This window comes from Mustela nigripes, chromosome 13 (genome assembly GCF_022355385.1).
Source record: "Mustela nigripes isolate SB6536 chromosome 13, MUSNIG.SB6536, whole genome shotgun sequence".
NCBI classification, from domain to species: Eukaryota; Metazoa; Chordata; class Mammalia; order Carnivora; family Mustelidae; genus Mustela; species Mustela nigripes.
The window spans coordinates 111941029-111964444 of record NC_081569.1 but is presented as its reverse complement, the minus strand read 5'-3'; the positions used below and the strand labels follow the sequence as shown (position 1 = coordinate 111964444).

The 23416-nt window shown below is 34.3% G+C and overlaps 1 protein-coding gene across 17 annotated transcripts in view; it reads right to left on the bottom strand.

Moving 5' to 3' along the window:
* Positions 1-23416, bottom strand: part of GPHN (gephyrin) — a 637714-nt gene that overhangs the window by 91894 nt on the left and 522404 nt on the right. For all 17 annotated transcript variants that reach the window (XM_059373410.1, XM_059373413.1, XM_059373412.1 and 14 more), the window contains one exon: positions 9356-9493. In XM_059373410.1, the coding sequence (XP_059229393.1) occupies positions 9356-9493 (138 nt within the window). The remainder of the gene's footprint in view (positions 1-9355; positions 9494-23416) is intronic.

The window sequence follows — 23416 nt, the reverse complement described above, 5'->3', positions numbered from 1 at the left end:
ACAATTATGTGATCTCACGAGGTAATAAGAGGAAAGAAATGGAAAAGACTGGTTGATAATTTATACTGTTTTGTCTCTTATGCTGCAAGAAGACAGTGGCAGAGTGCTTTGTTAAAAGGTGATAGACTTTTCATGATGTCAGCAAGATATCCATCTACAAGTCAGCTTACATGATGATAGTCATTAAGTTCTATACTCTTTGGAGTGTTAGTTTTTTTATACTGGGATGATTGCCTAAAAATATCTTCATAAGGAGTCTATAGATTCAAATGGTTGACAATGGACATATACAGAAGGAAATCAAAAGAGAGAGCAATTTATTAAGTTGAATATGATTGTAAGCATTGAATCCAAATGTAGTCTCTAAATGGTAAAAGTAAAATATTTAATTTGTTTGGTTGGGCATTTATTCTGGTCCGGATAATACATTTTTTTTGTGTCTAAAGCAGGATATTAGGATACTCAAGGGGCTTTTAGATATAAGAGGGAAAAGTCACTTATCAAAATGATTTCACAGTTGTACATTTCCTTGTGTTGTTAGTTCTAAGAAGGCTTTGGAAGAAGCCAAGGGGAAACTCTGAGTTCAGTGATCCAAGAGATTGATTCCTTGTCCTTATTTTGGGTAACCAAGATACTATGAGTTTTATGAATTAGGAGTGTAGGAAGAATGTGGTAGATAACAGAAGGCTAAAAAGAAAAGATATTATTTAAAGCCTCCTCATATAAAACATGGATTTTAGACAGTTTGCTGTTGATTATAAATTCCTCAAAAGTTTACTTAAGTTCATTGTGACAGCATTGATATTGTAACATTTAAAAACTATCATCCCTTCCAATCTACTGAAGACTATTTTGACTTAACAGCTACCCACTGTATTCACTGAAACAGTTGAGAAGGCAGGTCAAATAACTAATGGTAGGAACAATATTAGCTAGGGCCAAGGATTAAGGAAAGATGAATGAAACATATGCAGATTTGGGTTGGTCCTGCACTAAAACAAAACAAAACAAAAAAATCTTAAAATGAAATATAGCATATTTACAGAAAACTTCATGATTATGTAAAGACATTAAATATTTAACATGGTGGATGCCCTCAAGCCTATCCTAATACAATTTATTCTCCACATCTTCATTGTCTATTTGAAAGACTAGACAACATTATGGTTCTCATTTATGCATTACAGTCTTCACTTAATGAAAGTTTCAGATGTATAAATTGAAAAAGAGTGAATGATTGAGAGGTGAGTATCTCTTTGATGAAAACAAGTACATTAATTACTCTCTAGTTACTCCAGAAATCATGGTTATGGAACAGTACAATAAAAATCCCTATGCTTTTAAAATATAGAGCTTGTTCAAAGTGGCATTATGTGGTGTATTTGTATTTTTCCATCTAGGGATGCTCATTACCTGCCAGTGTGATGAGTAAGGGCAAGCATTACATAATGGTTCCTATGTCATAAAATAAAAAATAAGCTTTATGCAAAGTTATAGAATTTGGAATAAAGTCTTACAAATACCAGAAACGATTGTCATGATTTAGCAATATAAAAAGATGCAATGCAATTGGTAATAAACTAATTCTTAAGTTGCATTGTGGTTTCATGATGTCTATTTTTTTACTGACTAGCTACAACCTGCATCTGTTACATATATTCAGTTCTATATATAATATAGCAAGCTTTAAAAATAATAACTGTGTAACTGTAGAAAGCATTTAACTTAACTAAAATAAAAATTTCTTTAGGGGAAGTAGTTTTAAAAATATATAATATGTTTTTAAGGTCATAGAAAACATTTCAATTAAGTGCTCACTTCTTTTAGTATTTAACTATGGAAACCTTATCTCAGGTCAAATAAATAGGGTGTCATTGATAAGCAGGTAACATTTAAGTCCAAGGGGCCAGGATTTGGTACAAAAAACATATAAACAAAATGTTCTTTCTATAGTTTGAATCATTCAAAGTTTTGTTTATTGGTAATTTCTTAATCACTGTCCTATAAATGGTCAAAAGTTCCACAGGAAAAATTTTTTTTTAAAAAATCTAATTTCCATAATTCTGAACTACATATCCTAGTATCCAAAAAATAATTCCTAACTTTTTCAACATTGGTTCTACATTAGGATATTACAATGGTTATTATGAGAAAGGGAAGAGGTAATATGCAAGAAGTATTTTATAAAAAGAAAAAAATGATAAAATCAAGCTCTTCCTTAATGCCCATCATGCATTTACTCCATTCTCCTACCCCCTCCCTTCTGTAGCCCTCAATTTGTTATATACAACTAATGAATCACTGAACACTGTATCAAAAACTAATGATGTACTATATGTTGGTTAATTGAACTTAAAAAAATAGAAATAAAAAAAATAAAGCTCTACATATTTCTTGCAAGAAAAAATAACCAAAGTACCAATTATGACACTGACTTGAAAAATTACTGGTGGCTTATCTCCATATGGCTAAAATCAAAGTAATGAAATTAGCAAGGCATTATAGTTTCAAGGCTGCAATAGTATGACTGACTCACTCAATGTTGTTTCCAAATGATAACCAAAATAGATGATTTTTTTTCTTTTAGCAAGTTAACCAAGAATATTAGGATTCTGTAGAAAAGGAATTTGTAGAAACAGAAATATAAGATTTTTAACCATTTAAATAAGTTATGTTTTCAGAAAAACTGAATTAAAGTTTTAAAAATTATTACAAATCTATTCTATTCTTATACACATTCAGATATATTACAAAAAGCATGTTGATCTGCTTTTTTCTTATCCTTTGTCTCACAATTAAATGAAAGACTATTTGGTTTTCCCTGGTGCATAGCCCATACTGCTTGGGGTAAGCTAAGATCCTGGCAGGAGAAAAGTCTTTACTTGACAAAACAGTCAAAAAGGTAGCTACTGGGGCGCCTCGGTGGCTTCAGCTCGGGTCATGATCCCAGAGTTCTGGGATCAAGCCCCGGCATTGGGCTCCCTGCTAGGCAGGAAGCCTGCTTCTCCCTTCCCTCTCCTACTCTCCCTGCTTGTGCTATCTCTCTGTCTCACTCTCTGTCAAATAAACAAAATCTTAAAAAAAAAAAAAAAAGATAACTAAGGCACACTGGATACTCTAATGCAGAAGTTAATCAATTCAAACTTAAAAAAAAAAAAAAGAAGCTATTATCATGTTTTATTCCTGACAATTCTCTTGCTGGTAATGGCAAATCTTTTATTGCCACTTAAGTTTTGTTTTCATTTGTTCTAATTTTCTTCCCCATACTTTGGAAAATCTTGTATATTTACATGAATTTTCATAATTCTACTAATATAACATTAATTAAGAATAGACAGAAATGAGTTATCACTTCTAAAAACCTGACAGCTTTCTTTAAGATTTTGATCACTATAGGAATTATTTTGAGGCTTCCTTTTTAAAATTTTTCTCTTTTTGTTCCATTTTAACTGAAACATTTTCCCATTACCTATATTCTGAATCCAAACTTAATGGTATCAATATAGACTATGGCACTTCAAAACAGATACTGAAAAAAAAATTGCTAAATAAATTATGCAAATAAAGGATGTATATTTAAAATGTGAAAAGATAATGAGGTATCCAAAAAGAATGGAAAACTAAGAATCATATTTAAAGACTGTATCTTGTTTTATCCTCAGATATATTCAATAAAAGCTGTGTAAACTAATTTCAAAATCATATTAAAATTCTTTCTAAGGTTTTTTGGTTAAATATGAGTTATTTTGGGGGTGCCTGGGTCGCTCAGTAGATTGAGCGTCAAGCCCCACATCAGGCTCTCTGCTCAGCAGCAAGTGTCTTCCCCCTCTCCCTCTGTGATCTGTCTCACTCTCACTCTCTCAAATAAATAAAATCTTTCAAAAATAGACAAATAAATATGAGTTATTTTCTATCAAAATTGCTTAAAGTGATATATAATATGCTTTATTTAAGGAAAGAGGATATATATATATGGAAACATACGATGGTATGCATAGAAGAAAGTATGAAATAGGAAGATTAGTCTACCTGCTGGCAACATAGGAATAATTAGGCCGATGTTATAAGTCTGATTCCTATGTGACTTAATTTTACTCATTTATGTAATTACAAAAATAACTCTCCCACATAGAAGCTTTGTAAGTATTGTGATAATAGCACACATGTGGTATATCCACAATATTGGGCAAGAGGGAAACATCTAGAGCACATAAACAGAGAATAGACTGGTAATATAATCATAATCTTTGGATATGAAAAATGGCATAATTCTCTAGACATTGTGATTATACACACACACACGTACACATGTACATGCACATAAAAACACATCACAAATATATAGATAGGGATGTTTATATTTGAGGAATGCAGGGAGAAATATGAAAGGCATGATATAATCAGAAGCATAAGATGTATACATTTTAGAAGTGTAATGAAGTTTATGGACTAAATAGAGACTATCTCAAGGGAATTATGAATGAATTCAAATGGCCACACTGATAGAAAAACCTACAGCAAATGCCAGCAGAGACCAATCCCCAGGAGATATCCTAGGTGAAGACCTTACTGGACTGGATGTAGAAACTGGTAGTAGTTTGGATAATGAAAAAACATGCTTTCACTCGAAATATTTGAATGACTATCTGAATTTTCTGCTTTAATTTTGTAAAGCGCAACCAGAGATAAGCAGAAACATAGTGAAAACTGTTGCTTAGGTAAATTTTCTTTCTTTCTTTTTTTTTTTTAAAGATTTATTTATTTATTTGACAGAGAGAGAGAGAGAGATCACAAGTAGGCAGAGAGGCAGGCAGAGAGAGAGGAAGGGAAGCAGGCTCCCTGCTGAGCAGAGAGCCCGATGTGGGACTCGATCCCAGGACCCTGAGATCATGACCTGAGCCGAAGGCAGCAGCTTAACCCACTGAGCCACCCAGGCGCCCCTAAATTTTCTAATGAGATAGGAAGCACAGGCCTGGATGACTTGCGCTGGTGGAATGTAAATCTGTTTACAACAAAATGTATAGGGTTCCAGAGATTGTTAACATGGATCAACAAATGCACCTGAGCCAAGGAATTCTAGATTTGACTTTGTAATTTACAAGTGCTTGTCCTAAGGCTACAATCTTAGAATCCCAACATGGAGAAGGAAGGGAAACGAATCAGTTACTAAATTCCAAATATGACAGCTTTGTAAAAACTTGATGATTAATATATACTATTTCTTTTAATAGTACTTATTAATGACCTTGCTGGGTAGACATTATAATAGTACTTCTTAATGACCTTGCTGGGTAGACATTATTTCTATTTTTAATGTATGAGGGAAATGGTATTTGGAAATGTTATGTAGCTTCATAAAAAGTAAAGCAAGGCAAAAAGTATGTCTGATGGCAAAGCTGCTTCCAGTATATCTTACTTCCTTTTTCCTTGTTTTCTAATAGCCTCTGAATTGTCAGAGGAGTTAATATATTCCTAACATGACTTGTGAACCACTTTGGTGAGAATATCCTGTGGCTTAGAATCAGGAGCTTCTGCATTTATTCTAGAGGGCAGTGAAATTCTGCTTTAGATTACTGCCTGAAAATAGGGATGGTGCCAGAATATTTTAATCTGCCTTAAAGGAAGTAGCTGGTGCTGTACCAAATGTGAAGTTATAATTTATTCATGTCATGCATTTTATAAGCAAAGAGGATGAATCGCATATGGCAGTCTAACAAATACTATCACCTATTGTTACCTACGTATGCCTCTTCCAAGAAACCAAAGTTAGGTTATTTAGAGTCAGTGGAGCACTTGCTCCTTAAAGGCCTTGCTTGCAGATCAGAGCTGAAAATAGTACATATGCTAAAGAACAGACCACAGACAACAGAAAATTCATCTGTAGCCCAAACAGATTAAAACAAACAGTACACATACATGCACATCTAGGCACTTGTTTTAGAATAATTTTCATGCTGATTTGAGATGTAGTGTATTATTGTAGAATGAGCAGCAGACCAGGAGTCAAGAATTCTAGGTTATCCTTAGTTTTAATCATAACCATGTGTCCAGCTTTAAGAACATTATTACACTTCTCTGGTTTAAAATTCCCTCATCTTTAAAATAAGAGAGACTACTTGATTTCCCAATTACTTTCTTTCTGTAATATTCTAAGTATTTCACATATTATACTCTATAATTCCTTCATGGAAAGTTACCCTATGTCTCTGATCTTGACAGCAATCTCTTCCAGCATTTCTGTAAAAGTTTATTCTGTTTTCAGGAATTCCTATTGATTTTTCTCAGACATATATATATATATATATATTCAAGAGACGTTACAGTTTCAAACTGCTTGATAGATTCAGTGGTTCTAAACATTTCTTAGGAAACATGGACTCTCCTTATGGGTTTCTCTAATTGTAGGTGTCAGAGAATTTGTATAGGCAAAATACTTAGTATTTTAGACTACTGTGAAGGATTTTCAGCTTCCCCTTTGCCACTCCCTAAACTCTTTTTATTCATTACTAAAGGATGAAATTCAATATTTAATGGTACATCCAGCAGAAATAAAAATGAACTGTGAACATACTGGATAGAAGATCAAATCAGCCATAACATTCCCTTAAGGCAAAGCCTAATCCAGGGCAAGAACCTAACTCTCTTCAATTCTGTGAAGACTGAGACAGGGGAGGAACCTGCAGAAGAAAAGTCTGAAGCTAGCAAGAGGCTGGGTCATGAAGTTTAAGGAAAGAAGCCATCTCCATAACATCAACAATGTGCAAGGCGAAGCAGCAGGTGCTGATGGAGAAACTGCAGCAAGTTATGCAGAAGATCCAGCTAAGATAATAAAGGAAGGTGGTGGCACTAAGCAAGAGGTTTTCAGTGTAGACGAAACAGCCTTTTATTGGAAGGAGATGCCATCTGGAACTTTCATAGGGGGAAGAAGTCAATGCCTGGCTTCAAAGCTTCAAAGGACAGCCTAACTCTCTTGTTAGAGGTTAACACAGGTGGTGACTTTCAGTGGAAAGCAGTGCTCATTGACATTCTAAAAATCCTAGGTCTCTTAAGAATTATGCTAAATCTACTCTGTCTATGCTCTATAAATCGAACAATAAAGACTGTATGACAGCACGTTGGTTTATAACATGGAGTAACATGAGTATTGTAAACCCACTATTATGAGCTACTGAAAAAAAATGGTGTTTGTGTAGATACTCTCTAATGTTCATTGAAGTTTGAATATTTTATGATCAGGAAGAAAGTCTCTTATTTGTAAAATCAATCCTTTTGTGTTTATCTGCATAAAAAAACAATTAAGAAACTATATTTTATTCAAATTGCACTAAAACTTCTATGTTGAATTTTTAGAAAAGAAAATGGTTGATTAAAAACTGAAAACACCAGAGGACACTACCTTTCCATTGTCTTTCCACAGGCTGGTCTCTACATGCTATTAACGTAAGAGCTTATGTGTATATTCAGGGTATGAAATGAGAAGAACATGCACCCAAGATACTTTATTCAGCAAAGCTGTCCTTCAGAATGGATGGAGAGATATAGAGCTTCCAGGACTGGCAGCAACTAAAAGCATATGTAACCACCAGGCCAGCCCTGCAATAAATACTAAGGGGGGCTCTATAAAAGAAAGATGCCAAGAGTAATATAGCCTAGAAATTTACAGACAATCCATAGAAACAGGAACTTTACAGACAAGAGGATGGCAATATATACATGTCTTTGAGTAGTAACTCTCAACATGAATGACCTAAATGCTCCCATGAAATGGCACAGGGTTGCAGATTGGATACAAAGATAGGAGCCATCTACATGCTGTCTAGAAGAGATGAATTTTGAACCTAAATACACTGCTGGACTGAAAGTAAGGGGATGGAGAACCATTTATCATGCCAATGGACTTCAAAAGAAAGCTAGGGTAGCAATTCTTATATCAGAAAATTAGAATTTATATCAAAGACTGTAATAAGCAATCCAGAGGGACACCATATCATACTTAAAGGTTTAACAACAAGAAAATCTAACAATTGTAAATATCTATGTCCCCAACATGGGAGCAGCCAACTACATCAGCCAGTTGTTCACCAAAATAAAGAATCAGATCGACAATAATACTTTAGTTGTAGGAGACATCAACACTTCACTCTAAGCAGTAGACAGATCATCTAAGCAGAAGATCAACAAAGAAACAAGAGCTTTGAATGACACACTGGACTAGAGGGACCGCATACATATATATAGAACATTCTACCCTGAAACAACGGAATACACATTCTTCTCAAACACACATGGAACTTTCTCCAGAATAAACCACACACTGGGTCACAAATCAGGTCTCAACCTATACCAAAAGACTGAGATTATCCCCTGCATATTCTCAGACCACAATCCTTTAAACTGGAACTTAATCACAAGAAAAAATTTGGAAGGAATTCAAACACTTGGAAGTTTCTCATTGAAAATGAGATGGATGAAGCAGAAAAACTAAGGTCATATTGGTTGCTCAGGGATCAATGGGTATATTAATATGGTTTTTACATTTTACATTTAAAAAGAGGTTTTCCACAAAGGAAAACATGGTTACAAGACATATTTATTATCTCTCATTTCTGAAAAAAGGACAGCAGGCAGACATAGAGATAACTACTTTCCTCACTCAGGACTGATAATCCTTTCTTTCATTTTTAAGATTTATTTTACTTATTTGAAGTCCTTTTTTATAAAAATGATTTATTGATTTATTTGAGAGACAGAGAAGACTGTGGGTAGGGCAGAGGGAGAGAGACTCCTCACTGACCATGGAGTCCTATGTGGGGCTTGACTCTAGGAACCTGAGATCATGACCTTAGCAGAACCAAGAGTCGGACACTTAACTGACTGAGTCACCCACGTGCCCCTATTACATTTATTTGACAGAGAGAGAGAGCATGAGCAGGAGGGGGCATGGATGAGAGACTCCTTGCTGAGCATAGAGCCTGAGACAGGGCTTGATCTTATGACCCTGAGATCATGACCTGAGCTGAAACCAAGGATTGAACACCCAACTGACTGCGCCACCCAAGTGCCCCTGATAATCCTTTCTTTAATTTAGAGTATTGGTATTTTGATGGACAAGGTAAACACAGTTGTTTTCCTTCTTTTTTTTTTTTATGAAGAGGAAGCTTTATAGGTACTTTACTCTCTAATACCATTAAGATTGATCTTACAATTGAGTAGAAATAAAGCAAAAGGAATTATATAGTAATTATGATAATGGTTAATAACCTTTCTCCTTCAGGAAAACCATGTATTCATATTATTATGAATCTTACTTGGAAAAAAGATGAAAAGAAAAGGCAATGGGCAAATATAATAGTACCTCGGTAGTTGATGATTTCTGTCCCAAGCACCGGAGTCATCTCCAGGACTGTGATGAAGGCCTTGTCCATAGATGTTAGAGGAAAAGGAGACATGCGGTGTCTTCTAGCCACCTTGGTGATGTCAACAGCACTGTGACCTAAACAGGAAGATAATTAACTAAGACTGTGATGCTGAAACAGTTATTACAGAGTGGTAATGTCTAATAAATATCATTAATTCTCATTTTCATATGTCTGTAAATGAATATTATAAGGTAAGAAATTTTCTTTTCCTTCCAAAATATAGCCTGCTTTGGTGGAACATTAAATCAAATCAGCAGTGTTACATTATATGTCAAAACTTGGTGAAATTTTTTTTTTTTAAGATTTTATTTATTTATTTGACAGAGAGAGATCACAAGTAGGTGGAGAGACAGGCAGAGAGAGAGAGAGAGGGAGAAGCAGGCTCCCCGCTGAGCAGAGAGCTGGATGTGGGACTCGATCCCAGGACCCTGAGATCATGACCTGAGCCGAAGGCAGCGGCCTAACCCACTGAGCCACCCAGGTGCCCCAAAACTTGGTGAAATTTAATCATGTTATCAGATAATCCTTTTGGGTGCCTACCGTGCATTGTGGCACTGTTCCAATTAATTTTCACAACAACCTTATGGGGAGGAATTATTATTATCCTTATTTACAGATGAGGAAAGAGGGGTTTATATATCTTGGCCTAAATCACAAAGCTAGTAACAGTAGAGACATGACTCAAACTAGGGTAGTGTGACTTCAGAGTTTATGTCCTTAACCACATACTAAACATTGAACATTTAATGAGCTAGCTGGTAAAATGAAATACTCAAACTTGAATTTATTTAGGATTTCATAGGAAATTTTCTTTTTTTTTTTTTAGAAAAGCCATAGGAAAAGATTATTTAGCTACTCACTCCTTATTCACTCTCCTTCATGGCATTAATATTACCCATACACTAAAACTCCTAATTTATATCTCCAATCCCAACCTCTATCTTCAACTCCAAATTTTTACGTCATCTAAACAGCTGGTGGACAAGAATGTGCATCTCCAAACTTAGAAATCATCCAACATTCACTTGGATGTGCAACAGGTAATTGAAACTGAACATGTTCAAAATCAAACTCTTGATTCCCCCCACCCTTCTATCTTGCCCTTAAGATGTTTTATACTCTTGCAATTTATCTCAGAAAATAGCAACCTGATTCTTGCAGTTATTAATCCAAAATCTTGGAAACATCTTTGATTCTTTTTGTCAGAACCCTATCTAAACTACCTTTGAAATAGCTCTAGAATCTAACCATTACTTACCACCTCCACAATTACTACAGTGGTTGGATCCATGATTTACTTCCTGGGAAACTGAATAGCCTCCTAACTGATCTCCCTGCTACTGTCCTTTGTTGCACTATAATTTACTCTCCACAGTAGTTACAGTGATCCTTTTAAATTTTAAACGGATTGTGCTAATCTTTGCTCATTACTCTCCAATGACTTTCCATCTCACTCAGAATAAAATATTTGCTATGGCATGAAGTCCAACATATTGTGGCCCCTACTATCCTCATGATCTATCATTTCCACTCTTGATCATTGTGCTCTAACCGCACTGTTTTCTTGCTTGTCCTTGGGCATGCAAAACAATCCCTCTTCAGGGTCTTCATACTCGGTATTTTGTCCACTTTGACATCTTTCCCCAGATACTATGGTTCCATCAATCCCTCATTTCTTTCGGGTCATTGCTAAAATATCATCTCATCAGAGAGGACTCTGTTAAACATCCTATCTAGATTATTATCCACCATTCTTCTCTATTATTTTTATCCTTTCTCCGTGGATATATAAATACATACACACATAAATATGGATATTCATTTCCACATGCTTATAATTTATATTGTACATTTATATATATAGCCTTCCCCTTTAGAATGTAAGCTCCATTGTCTTTTTTGTTCAATGTTATCTCCAGTATCTATAACAGTATTTGGCACAAAATAAGCAACAAAAATAAATATTTGTTAAATTAATGAATCATTTAATGACAGAAAGGGACTTTTTAGATCACTATATTTTCATGCATAAATAACTTGGCCTTTCTTTTCTTTATAGTCTGGGGTGAACAGAAAAGGAGTAACTGCAAACACAGTTGCTTGGCTATCCTGTCTGCTATTCACAGCTCCATTCTTCCCTAGCTACTCTGCAGTTGAGTGTGGTCATATGATACAGTTCTGGTCAGTAAGATGTTGGAAGAAATCCCTGGGGGGCAGGCCCCTATAGTGAATAAAAAGAAAAAGAGAGAAAGCTTTAAGAGGAGAAAGCTTTTGACCTTTCTTCTTTCTGCTTGGGACATGGGTAGATACTGGGAGGTGCTGTAGCCATTTTTTAACCAGGAGGGTGGAAACCCACACAGTAAGTATGGAAATCTGAGAAGAAAAAAGAGCCTGAGTCTCTGCGGACAATATTGAGCTGTTGCACAATCCCTAGACTGCCTGTCACCAGGCTTTTGATATGCAAGACAAATAAGTTCCTATTTCTTTAATCCACTTTATCACAATTGTATATATTCCTCAGTAGTTTATAAGTTCCTAGTCATTGCAATTTATTGTTTAATATCTCTAACCCAACCCCAGCAGTTGCTTCAGACATATTCACTTAATTAACTTAAAGGTACCACCTCAAAGAGTTTCCATTTAAGGTGAATGATATTGTTCTAAGACATAAAAAGATGTTATACTTAGGACATTTCCCTCCCATGGGCAATCAGAAAATCACAAAATTTTCAAAGCTTGAAGGGCCTTAGAGATTTAGTGCTAAACATGAATAGTATTTCTATTCAAGATTTAATAAGACGACACTTACAAAGGATTATGTATATCATTCACTTATAATTTGAAACAAATTTATTTCTTGTTTTCACTGAAGTCCCAACTTTGTCATTAAATATCATGAAGACATATTGTCACAACAAGTGTAACTGGAGAAAATGATGGAGATAGGTGCTTCTGTTCTTTTTTTTTTTTTTTTCAGGTTTATTGGTCTCAGATATGATATTTTCTAAAATATGTTTTACTTTCTTTATGGTGCCCAAATTGTGTATAACCTTATAAAAGCTATCCTTTTAAAGTGTTTAATTTCTGAGGAGAAAATTATACTTTTTAACTGAACAGTTTATTTGTTGAATTGCTTTGTAATAAAATTTTCTTATTAGAAAACTAGTTCATCAGTGATACATCTATTCAACAGCTATTTATTGAATGGATTTTATGAGCCAGTTATGGTTAGGGAATTGGGATACAGAGTGAGATACACCCTGCCATGAAGAACATTATAGCTCAGCAGAAAGGAAAGACGGTAAATAAAAAAATAAGAGCAGGTAGGTATTAAACCACCTGATGATAGTTCTCTAACTATAGAGACTGCTGGTTTTCTCTCTCTCTCTCTCTTTTTTGTTAAAGATTTTATTTATTTGAGAGAGAGAGAGAGAGAGAGCATGAAAGGGGCAAGGGGCAGAGGGAGAAGCTGGCTCCCTGATGAGCAGAGAGCCTGATGTGGGACTTGATCCTGGGACTCCAGGATCATGACCTGAGCTGAAGGCAGTTGCTTAACCAACTGAGCCACCCAGGTCCCCTGCTGGTTTTTCTCTAATTGGAAATTACTGTTTGGCTATCTACCAGCCTGGAAAAATCTTTCCCAAAAATCTTTTTTTTTTTTTTAAAGATTTTATCTATTTATCAGAGAGAGAGAGGGAGAGAGCGAGCACAGGCAGACAGAATGGCAGGCAGAGGCAGAGGGAGAAGCAGGTTCCCTGCCGAGCAAGGAGCCCGATGTGGGACTCGATCCCAGGACGCTGGGATCATGACCTGAGCCGAAGGCAGCTGCTTAACCAACTGAGCCACCCAGGCGTCCCCCCAAAAATCTTTAAAAATAATTTTGCACCTTTTTTATACATACATTTTAGGGCACCTACCACTTCTATGCTATGTTATAGACATTTAAATATTTATCTTACCTATGTTAGTCAATTGTAAACTCCTTGAAGGTAAACCCTATATCTTACTAAATTTTTGGTTTCCATTTTTTAAAGGAACATGATTTCAACTATTTTCTGATGTTGACAGTAGTTATTTGTAAGAAGCTTCAAAGTGAAAGCTTCAGAAAATTTAAGAATAGTTATCTCTGACTTTTATTTTACAGATTATAATCCCAAAGCACTTTTATTTGACCTGGGCATTAGAGAACTCATTCAGATAGGAAAAAGAGTCAAGAATTGTTTTTCTCCACACCCCAATCCTCTTGTTGATTCCGAACCCACCATAGAAATCTAATGGAGGGATGCCTGGGTGGCTCAGTGGGTTAAGCCGCTGCGTTCGGCTTGGGTCATGATCTCAAGGTCCTGGGATCGAGTCCCGTGTCGGGCTCTCTGCTCAGTGGGGAGCCTGCTTCCCTCTCTCTCTCTGCCTGCCTCTCTGTGTATAAATAAAATCTTAAAAAAAAAAAAAAGAAATCTAATGGAAAAGGAAAAAAAGTATGTACTCTTATGTCTTGAAGGCATGACGGATTATAGCCTAGTAGCCAAATTACTCTGAATGGGCCATAAAATCCAGTTTGATAGAAGTAGAAAGGTAGGAAAGAATACTTTTTTTTAAAATAAGAAGGTTATAATAAAAGGGAGTTCGGTTTTTGGATTAAAAAAAAAAATCCAAAAATTGAGAGAAAATTTGGATAGTTTTTCCCTATAAAGGAAAGATGATTTCATGGCCACAGATATATTCTGATGGCTACCTTAAAAACAAATACGAATGGTCACAAAGAGAATCTGTGAGGTATTAGCTCCATTCAACTCATGTTCACTACAAAACTAACATGTAAAAATATGTGTCCTATATAGAAGATTATAGTGTTCAAGGGAATATTTACTTTAACTTATAATAGTAAAGTTAGTTGGTAATATATGGCTATCACTGATAATTCGTAGGCAGGGTAGCTACTCTGACAAAAATAAACTACAAAGTTCTGTAGGATATGGAATTTTTATATGGAAGCAGGGTGGGGATGGTGAAAGCAAGTCTAGACATCCCCTCCACTAGTAGATATCCAAACTGAGAAAAGAAGAACAGGTTTGAATTATTATAACATCTAAATTGCTAGCATTCTTCTGCAATGGGTTTAATTTTCTCAAGTAAATTTAAAGGATTAAAGCAATTCTAAATTAGCCACAGATTGGTGACCAGGAGGTTTCTCTAACAAATCCAGGTTTCTGTAAGTAAAACCTAACTTGTCACTTTTGTATTTTCTGGTGCATAAGTTTAGATGTGGGATTGACTATATATGAGCTTGGAATCTTTGCAGGTAAAATACTCAAAATGTTACTGAGGTTTTCTATCTTCCTTGCAGCAGTTATAATCACTAAAGACTATATAAGAAGTTAGTATAGAAACAGTATGGATTCAATCAGGACTGACATTATGAAAGATATGTTTAAATACTAATGGCAGTATCTGTGATGTATAAGGCCTTCAAAGGGGCACAGAAGGTACACATGGATTCCTTTCCACTGAGTAGAGTAACTAAGGATCTTTGTCATATAGCAGTAACCCTTTTTAATGTAATGGTCATCGTGAAATGAGATTTATTCCAATGAAATTATTTTTTCCAGTTCAAATGCATCCTTTTCAATCTGATAATTTTTAATATACAATGTTTCATTTTAGCTTGAAAATCCACTCTTTAAATTAGAAGTTAAATAAAGAAAAGATGCTTTCAAATGATATAACAGAATATGATGAAACAAGATCTTTGTGCAGGTTCTTCTTGATTAAATTAAAATCCTCAAGAGGAAACTTTATACCTCAAAACAACCAAACTGCCTAAAGTGTAAATAATCATAAATTCTTTGGATATACAGAAAATCTCAAGGAAGAGGTTCCTTCTGTCATATTAATAACATTGCCTTTCTTTATCATACTATTTGCAGCTTGGATTCCTTATATTTCTACTTTCTGAATCTTTGAGAGCAGCAAACCACCTAAAATAATGAATAGCTTTCCTAGGAAACCTAAAGAGTGAAAATGATAGTTTGCTTAGGTTAAATAGCTAGGATCTTTGGTAATTCAAAGGATGTGTGGTTCAGATATATAAGCATTTCCTCTTTCATATGTATCTCTTAAACTAAGATAAATCAAGCTCAAAGCCTAAGAAAACACTGGCAATCATAGAGTTTATAGACTTGGGGATGATATGGCAGTTTGTGTATCTGAAAATACTTTCTCATATTGTTTTCAATTTAATAGTCTTAAATGTTTTTCTACTTGTTTATACTAAGATAAAAATGCTATGAGCATTTCTGACAAGACCAAGAAAACATGGCTGAAGGGACTGTGTTATTTTCTAGGGCATTATAAGAAATATTAAAGGAAAGTACTCTTGGGCTTTGTGCATCAAGATTATAATTTTATAATCAAGATTATAAAACAGGGCACTGTCACAAAACATTTGCACTATAATTTATATGCTTGGTTGGTTCATTACCCATGGGATAAAATCAAATTCCTTTGAATAGTATATAAAATACTTCTTTGCTTCTTTTTCAGCCTCACTCACTACTCCATTAGAAAATTGATGATACTGTAGATATTAGCATATACCAAACTATTTCATATTTCCCTGCCTTAGCATATGATGTTTGCTTTGCCTAGAGTGACTTTTCTCTTATCTTCTTAAGAAATTATTATTCTTCCTTCACAACTTTCTTTAGTAAGGAAGTAATCAAATAATGATGGAATATGTCAAAAGAATCTTGGAGTCAACTTGAAGAGACTGTTTGGTCTGGGGCAACTTAAGCATCAAAGTAAATTAGGATAGTAGCAGATAATAGAATCCATTTAATAAAAGAAAAGTAAGAATCTATGAATATACACTAATATAAATAAAGAAATAATTACATAAAATTCTTCCTTACAACAGAATGCCAACTGATATATGAAGAAATGTTGGAATTATAAAGTCACCACTTGGCAACTATCATAACAAGAACTGGTTCAGGCAAAAATCATCAATGGATTGTAAAACTAGAAGGTGAAAATCTAAAGAAAAACACATATTTATATAGTTTCACCATATAGCCCCATAAGATTCCTACTAACTACAAAGTAAAGTAGTAATTTTAGAGTGGAGAAACCTGGAAGACAGCATCTTAACCAAGTGACCAAAGTTAATATCACCAGTAATTAATATCACCAGTAACAGGATAAAATGACATCATGAATCTCTTTATATGATGTGTGAAGAATACAGCATCACATGTAAAGTATTTCTAACAAAAATACATAACCTGAATGAAACCGCCAGGAAATATCAGAGAAGTCTAAAATTGAGGAATATTCTATAAAGTAACTGACCTGTGTCTTGAAAAATGTTAAGGTCATGAAAGACCAACAAAAAAAAAAAAAAAAAAAAGAGGAGTTGCTCCAGATAAAGGAGCCTAAAGGCACATGGTTGGTAAAAGTAATGCATGATTCTGGACTGGATCTCAGATCAGAAGGAGAAAATGTTTTTTTCTTTTGCTATCAAGAACATTATTAGAAAAATTGACAAAATGTAATTTGAATAAGATTGTATAACAGTATTATGGCAAGGTTCATTTCCTGATTTTGATAATTGTATCATGGTTATGTAAGAATATTTTTTTCTTTCTTTTCTCCTTTTTTAAAATAAAGGAAATCTACATTTGAAGTATTTAGGGGTAAAGAGGCAACATGTCTGCAATTTACCCACAAGCAATTCCAGAAAATATGTGTATTAATATACAGAGAGAAATGATAAAGCAATTGTGGCAAAATGCTAACATTTGAGGGAATCTGATGAAAGATATACAAGAGTTCTTTGTACTATTCTTGCAACTTTTCTGAAGTTTGAAATTATTGCAATAATAATAATAATAAATAATAAAAAAACCCCAAAATTTCTTTCAATAATCTCTCCTTTATGAGGCAATATATGCCCATACCTTTTCTTTCTGTTTCCTGCACTGAGGCACTATTAACTACTCTATCCTAGGATTCTCATTACATACTATATTAACTACGTATCTTACAGCAATAGTACTTATTTATATATGTGTCTATCTTCTTAACTAGATTTTCAGCTCTTTGAGAAAGGAAAAAGTATCTTAACGTCAAAGCCCAAGGATGCTATGCACACAGTGGCCACACAGAAAATTTTTGTTGACTAAGGTCTTAAATACTTGATTTTAACCACTTTAGAATATGCAGCATGACAAAGATGAGCTGAGAGATAAACACTACTTAAAATTTCAAACATTATTCTAGTCAATAACTTCAGTGTTCTTTTTTACTAGAATAGTCCATATTTAAAAATAATTGCAAACATTTATTAACAATAAATTGAAACTAGGTTTTTCTTCTCTTTACCATTTTGTTTAAAAGTGGTAAGAGGGCCAATGCAGTAGGGAAATGAATAAGGAGAATAAAAAATAATTTAGCTGTGGTCAAGCAGTGAAGGAAATGAAAAATTAGCTTTGGGTTCAATGTATGCACTGCCTTATTTAATAATAAATTCCTTAATAATAAATAATTTTAATAAATGATTTAATAGATTATAAATTATATATAATTATTAAGAAATAAGTTAATAAATCATAAATAATTTAATGAATAATTAACAGAATAATCATAAACAATAAAATAATTAATAAAATAATTTGATTAATATTACTATAAATTATGTAAAATATACTTATTTATTAAATATAAATAATAAATAATTTAACAAATAATTATTTATTAACACTCTAAGTAAGTAACACTGTAAGTAAATCCTTATAGGTTATCTTTAGATCAAGAGGTTTATCTATAGAAAAATTATAAGACCAAAGGATGAAAAAGTAATTTATTTCCCATGGTCAGGTGTGAACTGTCTTTTATAGCTATCTTCCTTCCACTTTTATTTTCAATTAGTCACATACAAGTGAGATAAATATATAATATTAAAAGTAAATAGATAAAATTAGCTGAGAGTACAAGGTAAAAAGAAATGAAGTGAAAAATGATATTAGAAGATATAATGATAAAATAGACTGGCTAAAGCAATACTAAAAAATAAAATTATTATTTTCATTTTTTAAATTAATACACAATGTATTATTTGTTTCAGGGGTACAGGTCTGTGATATTATTTCAATTTTTGAGAAAAGATTTTATTTATTTATTTGAGAGAGTGCATTCATGTGCATGGGCAAGAAGAGGGCAGGAAGAGGGAGAGAGACAAGCAGACTCCCTGCTGAGCAGGGAGCCCAATCATGACCTGAAGGCAGATGCCTAACTGATTGAGCCACCCAGGCACCCTAAGGATAAAATTAGTTTTAAAAAACAGTAAGTAGGAGTCAAGTGCTAACACACCCAACAAAGGCAAGCAAAGTCTTTTGCGTTGAGGTGGCTGTAGATGATCTACCGTAATTTTTCATGACTGTCTTTATAGGACTGGACTTCACTATAGGTGTACCTAAGAATGAATGGAGGACTCTTGAGGAAAGCCTCAATCCTTGATCCTTGGGTTCTTGCCCTTACTAGCAGCACTAGTGCTGCATACAGATTAAAAAGTGTGGGTACTATTTATAGCCACTATGCCAAAAGCCCAGCTTTCGACATAATCTTCCTCTTTCAGATACAATTTTTCCCTTTTTCCCCTTTCAACAACTTTTTTCATCATCTTTCTCTTCTTTGCTTACACTATTGGTAATTACCCTCTGCTTTGCCATCATTCTGGTTCAGGAATACAAACAAATATATTATCTATTCTGAAATCCTTTAGTTCATTCTTGTCCTGCTGTTGATTTCTGGTTTTGTGCCCTTTTTGGGTCTCTGAACTTCAGCTTGCTTTGTTAGGCTGCTAGGACCACCTTTTTAAACTTTACTAGCCAAAAAGCTGAAAATTCTTTTATTCCCCAAAGAGGTTGTTGGGATATAATTTCAGAGGCATTAATATAAATGCATGTATGTATATGTATATATATATATATATGTATATATATATGTACATATATACATATATATGTACACACACATATATAAACTTAAATATATTTTTGTTAGCTTCTATTTGGAATGTCTTCATAAGTGCCACTAGCATTAAAATGCAAAATTAGAATTGTTTTCTTTAGTAGGTCCTTGTTCTAAACATTCTTTAGACAATGGTAGAGAAAAAGTAATTCTTCTTTAGAAATAAGCTATTATATTTCTAAAAGTGGAATCTAAAAATATCTTTTAAAACCCTTTCTAAGCATTAACTAACTAGTCTCTATAATACGCTGGGAAAAAGAACCCAGAGAAGTTCAAAGTCATTTTTGTAGTTAGAGGAGTTTTACCAGCTCATAAAAGCTGCATTTGCCTTTTTTTTTCATATTATTAGGTATAAGCACATAAGGCTTCAACTCCAGAATGTCTATCCTAGTTATTAGTTTTAATGATAGACTAATAAAAGAGTAAATTTGAGTAATATCTTTTCTAAGATGTAAACATTGTTAAACATAATCATTAGGCATGTGGTAGATGTCAATTTGAATACTTGAGAAAGAAAATTGTAGAACAGGTGATCATACAGGCAAATATGAAGGCTGAGTCAGTGTTCTTGGTGAACAGAAATCTAGTTTTTAAGGTATTTTGCACATTAAACAGAAACTAGTTTATTCTATATTTATTGGGCAATTGGTATTCTTCTCATCTTTTTTTTTAATATTTTATTTGTTTATTTGACAGAGAACTAGAGAGAGAGCACAAGTAAGCAGAGCGGCAGGGAAAGGGGGAGAGAGAGAAGCAGGCTCTCTGCTGAGCAGGGAGCCGGATGCGGGGCTCGATCCCAGAACCCTGGAATCATGACCCGAGCCGAAGGCAGCCGCTTAACCAACTGAGCCATGGAGGCGCCCCTCTTCTCATCTTTTGATAGGCCTAAAAAGTGAGGTTAATTCACAACTAATTCTGCTGATATGAGGGCTATAGTTTTTAAAAAAATGTATAAATCACAGTATGACTATAACTGTAGAATTAATATATAATCCAATGTGTATAGTGGAAGAAAATAATTATATATGTTAGTAGCAGTTATCTTTAAGTTGTAGGATAAGACTGACTTATTCAGATTCTTGCAATAATCATACATCACTTAAATTTAATATATTTACATATATACATACATATATACACACATACATATATACATACATACACATATATGTATATGTGTGTATATATATGCACATATATGCATATGCATATATATAAAAAGAAATATAAATGTTTTAAAATTTATCCTAGGGATACAGTTCAGACAATCTAGAGTAATGTGTTAGACTTTTCATGATCTGTCCTTTCTCTCTGGCTTCATCCCTCTTTGCTCTTATATATATCCTTATTCCAGCTATAGAAAACTTAATTATTTCCAGTACACAGCATGATTTTCTTCTCACACATCTGTCTTAACTGCTTTTCTACTTCCAGTACAACTAGCAAACACCTGCTTATTTTTAAGACTATGAAGATAAAGTATGAGTCATATCTAATATAGGATCTTGTAATTCATGCTTCCGAAGTTAGAAATTGGTGGTCATTCTTGACTTCCTTACCTTCCATATCTAGTTCCCAATCCTGCCAACTGTGATTCCTTAATGTTAGAAAAAAAATACTGTATTATTTTTCTATTTCTATTGCTCCAGCTTTAATTCAAGCTCTCATCAGATTCCTGCTTCTGATCTCACCTGGAATCAATTCATTCTTCACATCACAGTAAATGTTCTTTCAAAATTGTAAATTTGATCTTGTCATTCCACATTCAAATTCCTTTACCGACCTTTACAATAAAATTCAAACCCATTAGCACGGCAATTAGGAGGTTCATATTCAAAAACTATATGGCCAACTGGAGCTCAAAATTCGTTAACTTTTCCAGCCTCTTATTTCCCTTATTCCCTTCCTCCTCCTCAAACTGCCCCCCTCCTCCATCTGTGTGTTACAATGCTTGGTGTATAGTAAGCTCTTCATAAATATTAGATATTTGCATTCAGGGTGCCTGGGTGGCTCACTCAGTTAAGCATCCTATTCTTGATTTTGGCTCAGGTCATGATCTCAGGATTGTAAGAGTGAGCCCTATGTCGTTGGGTTCCATGCTGGGTGTGAAATCTGCTTAAGATTTCCCCTCTCCCTTTCCTTCTTCCTCTCCCCTAAAAAAGTTATATATTTGCATTAATATTATTTTTAATAGAGTTATCATCTGAGATAGATTTAAATCTATGTCGAAAGAACAGTTTGAATAAAGCAGCTGCTTTTTCTCTCCCATATTCCTCCCCACTTTATTCTACCCTGCTATGTGCCCCAAAGGGGTAGAACCAATAGAATCCTTATACCTGTGACTTCTGCTTGAGTGCTGTTTGGCAGTGGTTATGTTCATATAATAAAAACAGTTAGCTCTGTGAGTCAGTCCTCTCTAACAGACTTATTTTAGACAATTATTCTCTTCCCTGGATCCTTGAGGCTTAAAGGCAGGAACAGTTTCCTGCTGTTGGGAGCCCCAAAAGTTCTTTAACTTATCTTGCTTTTCCTTAACCCTAGCTACTCTGTTGGAACTAGTTCCTTTATTAAATTCTCCATTATCCTGTTTGAATGTGGCATTTGACTCCTGCCAGGACTAAGTGATACAGCTGCCAAGGTGAGACTCGACACAATATGATCAGGAAAGAATGTAGAGATGGGTATTGGTAGAGTGCTGGGTTCCTAATTGGGATCAGAGGGGGTTGAGGTTAGAAAAGTAACTAAAACCAGACCATAAAAGCCCTTAAATGCTAGGCTTTGGAGACTGCACTTTATTATGTAAGCCAACTGGAAACCATTTACATAATTTATCATATGAGCCAACATTTTGAAGTTTTTTAAAAAACTGTGTTATATTAGTAACCATACAGTTCATCATTAGTTTTTGCTGTAGTGTCTCATGATTCATTGTTTGCATGGAGCACCCAGTGTTCCATGCAATAAGAGTGACACATACAAAGATTTCTTGCAGACAAGTTTTACCATAGAAAGGCTGAAAAATTAGCTCAACATTACATGTCTAAATAGATAGTTCAAAACAAAAAGACCAGATGTCCAGATTTTTCTGGTGTGCTTTCTCCTGTATCACCCTAGGGGGACTTTCTTTCCTTCAACTTCATTTACTAAAAATAAATTGAATACTCTCCCTATGTAAGATATTTTATTAATCACTAGGAAGTAATGCTGAGGTAGGTAAGATGAGATTCCTATTTCTCAGTCACACAGTGTTTTAAGGAAAAAGTAAAACAAACCTGTAAATGCTTATGTCTTTAAACAAAAAAAAAACCCATTTTTTAATGTTTTAAAACAAAAAACTATGTATGTATGATAATGCAGAAAAGGAAATAACTAATTCTGATGGCACAAATGGTAAAGTTCCACAGAGGAGGTGCCAACTGAGCTTTAAACAATAGAAAAAGGGAGGAACATCTGAAACAGAATGAACAAAATAATAGATTTGAAAGTACATTTAGAGAATGAGGAATCACCCAATGAGGCTGGAGGTGGAGAGGATGAACTAAAAGGTATAAGGGCGGTCATTTCAGTTAAGGATAGGATTTGAAGAGGATTAATACTATAGAAAATGAAGAACTATTCAAAATTTTTTTGATACAGAAGTGATACAGACTTAAAAATGCAATACTTGACTGATGGTAGCTTGCAAGGAAAATAGGCTGCAGTCTGCAAGTAAGAGAGACTGCAGTCAGGCGGAAAGTTAGTATGCTACTACAATCTTAAAAGTTAGAGACACAGAAGGTCTTTTTTTTTTTTTAAATATTTTATTTATTTATTTGACAGAGAGAGATCACAAGTAGGCAGAGAGGCAGGTAGAGAGAGAAAGAGGAGGAAGCAGGCTCCCTGCTGAGCAGAGAGCCTGATGCGGGACTCAATCCCAGGACCCTGAGATCATGACCTGAGCAGAAGGCAGAGGCTTTAACCCACTGAGCCAC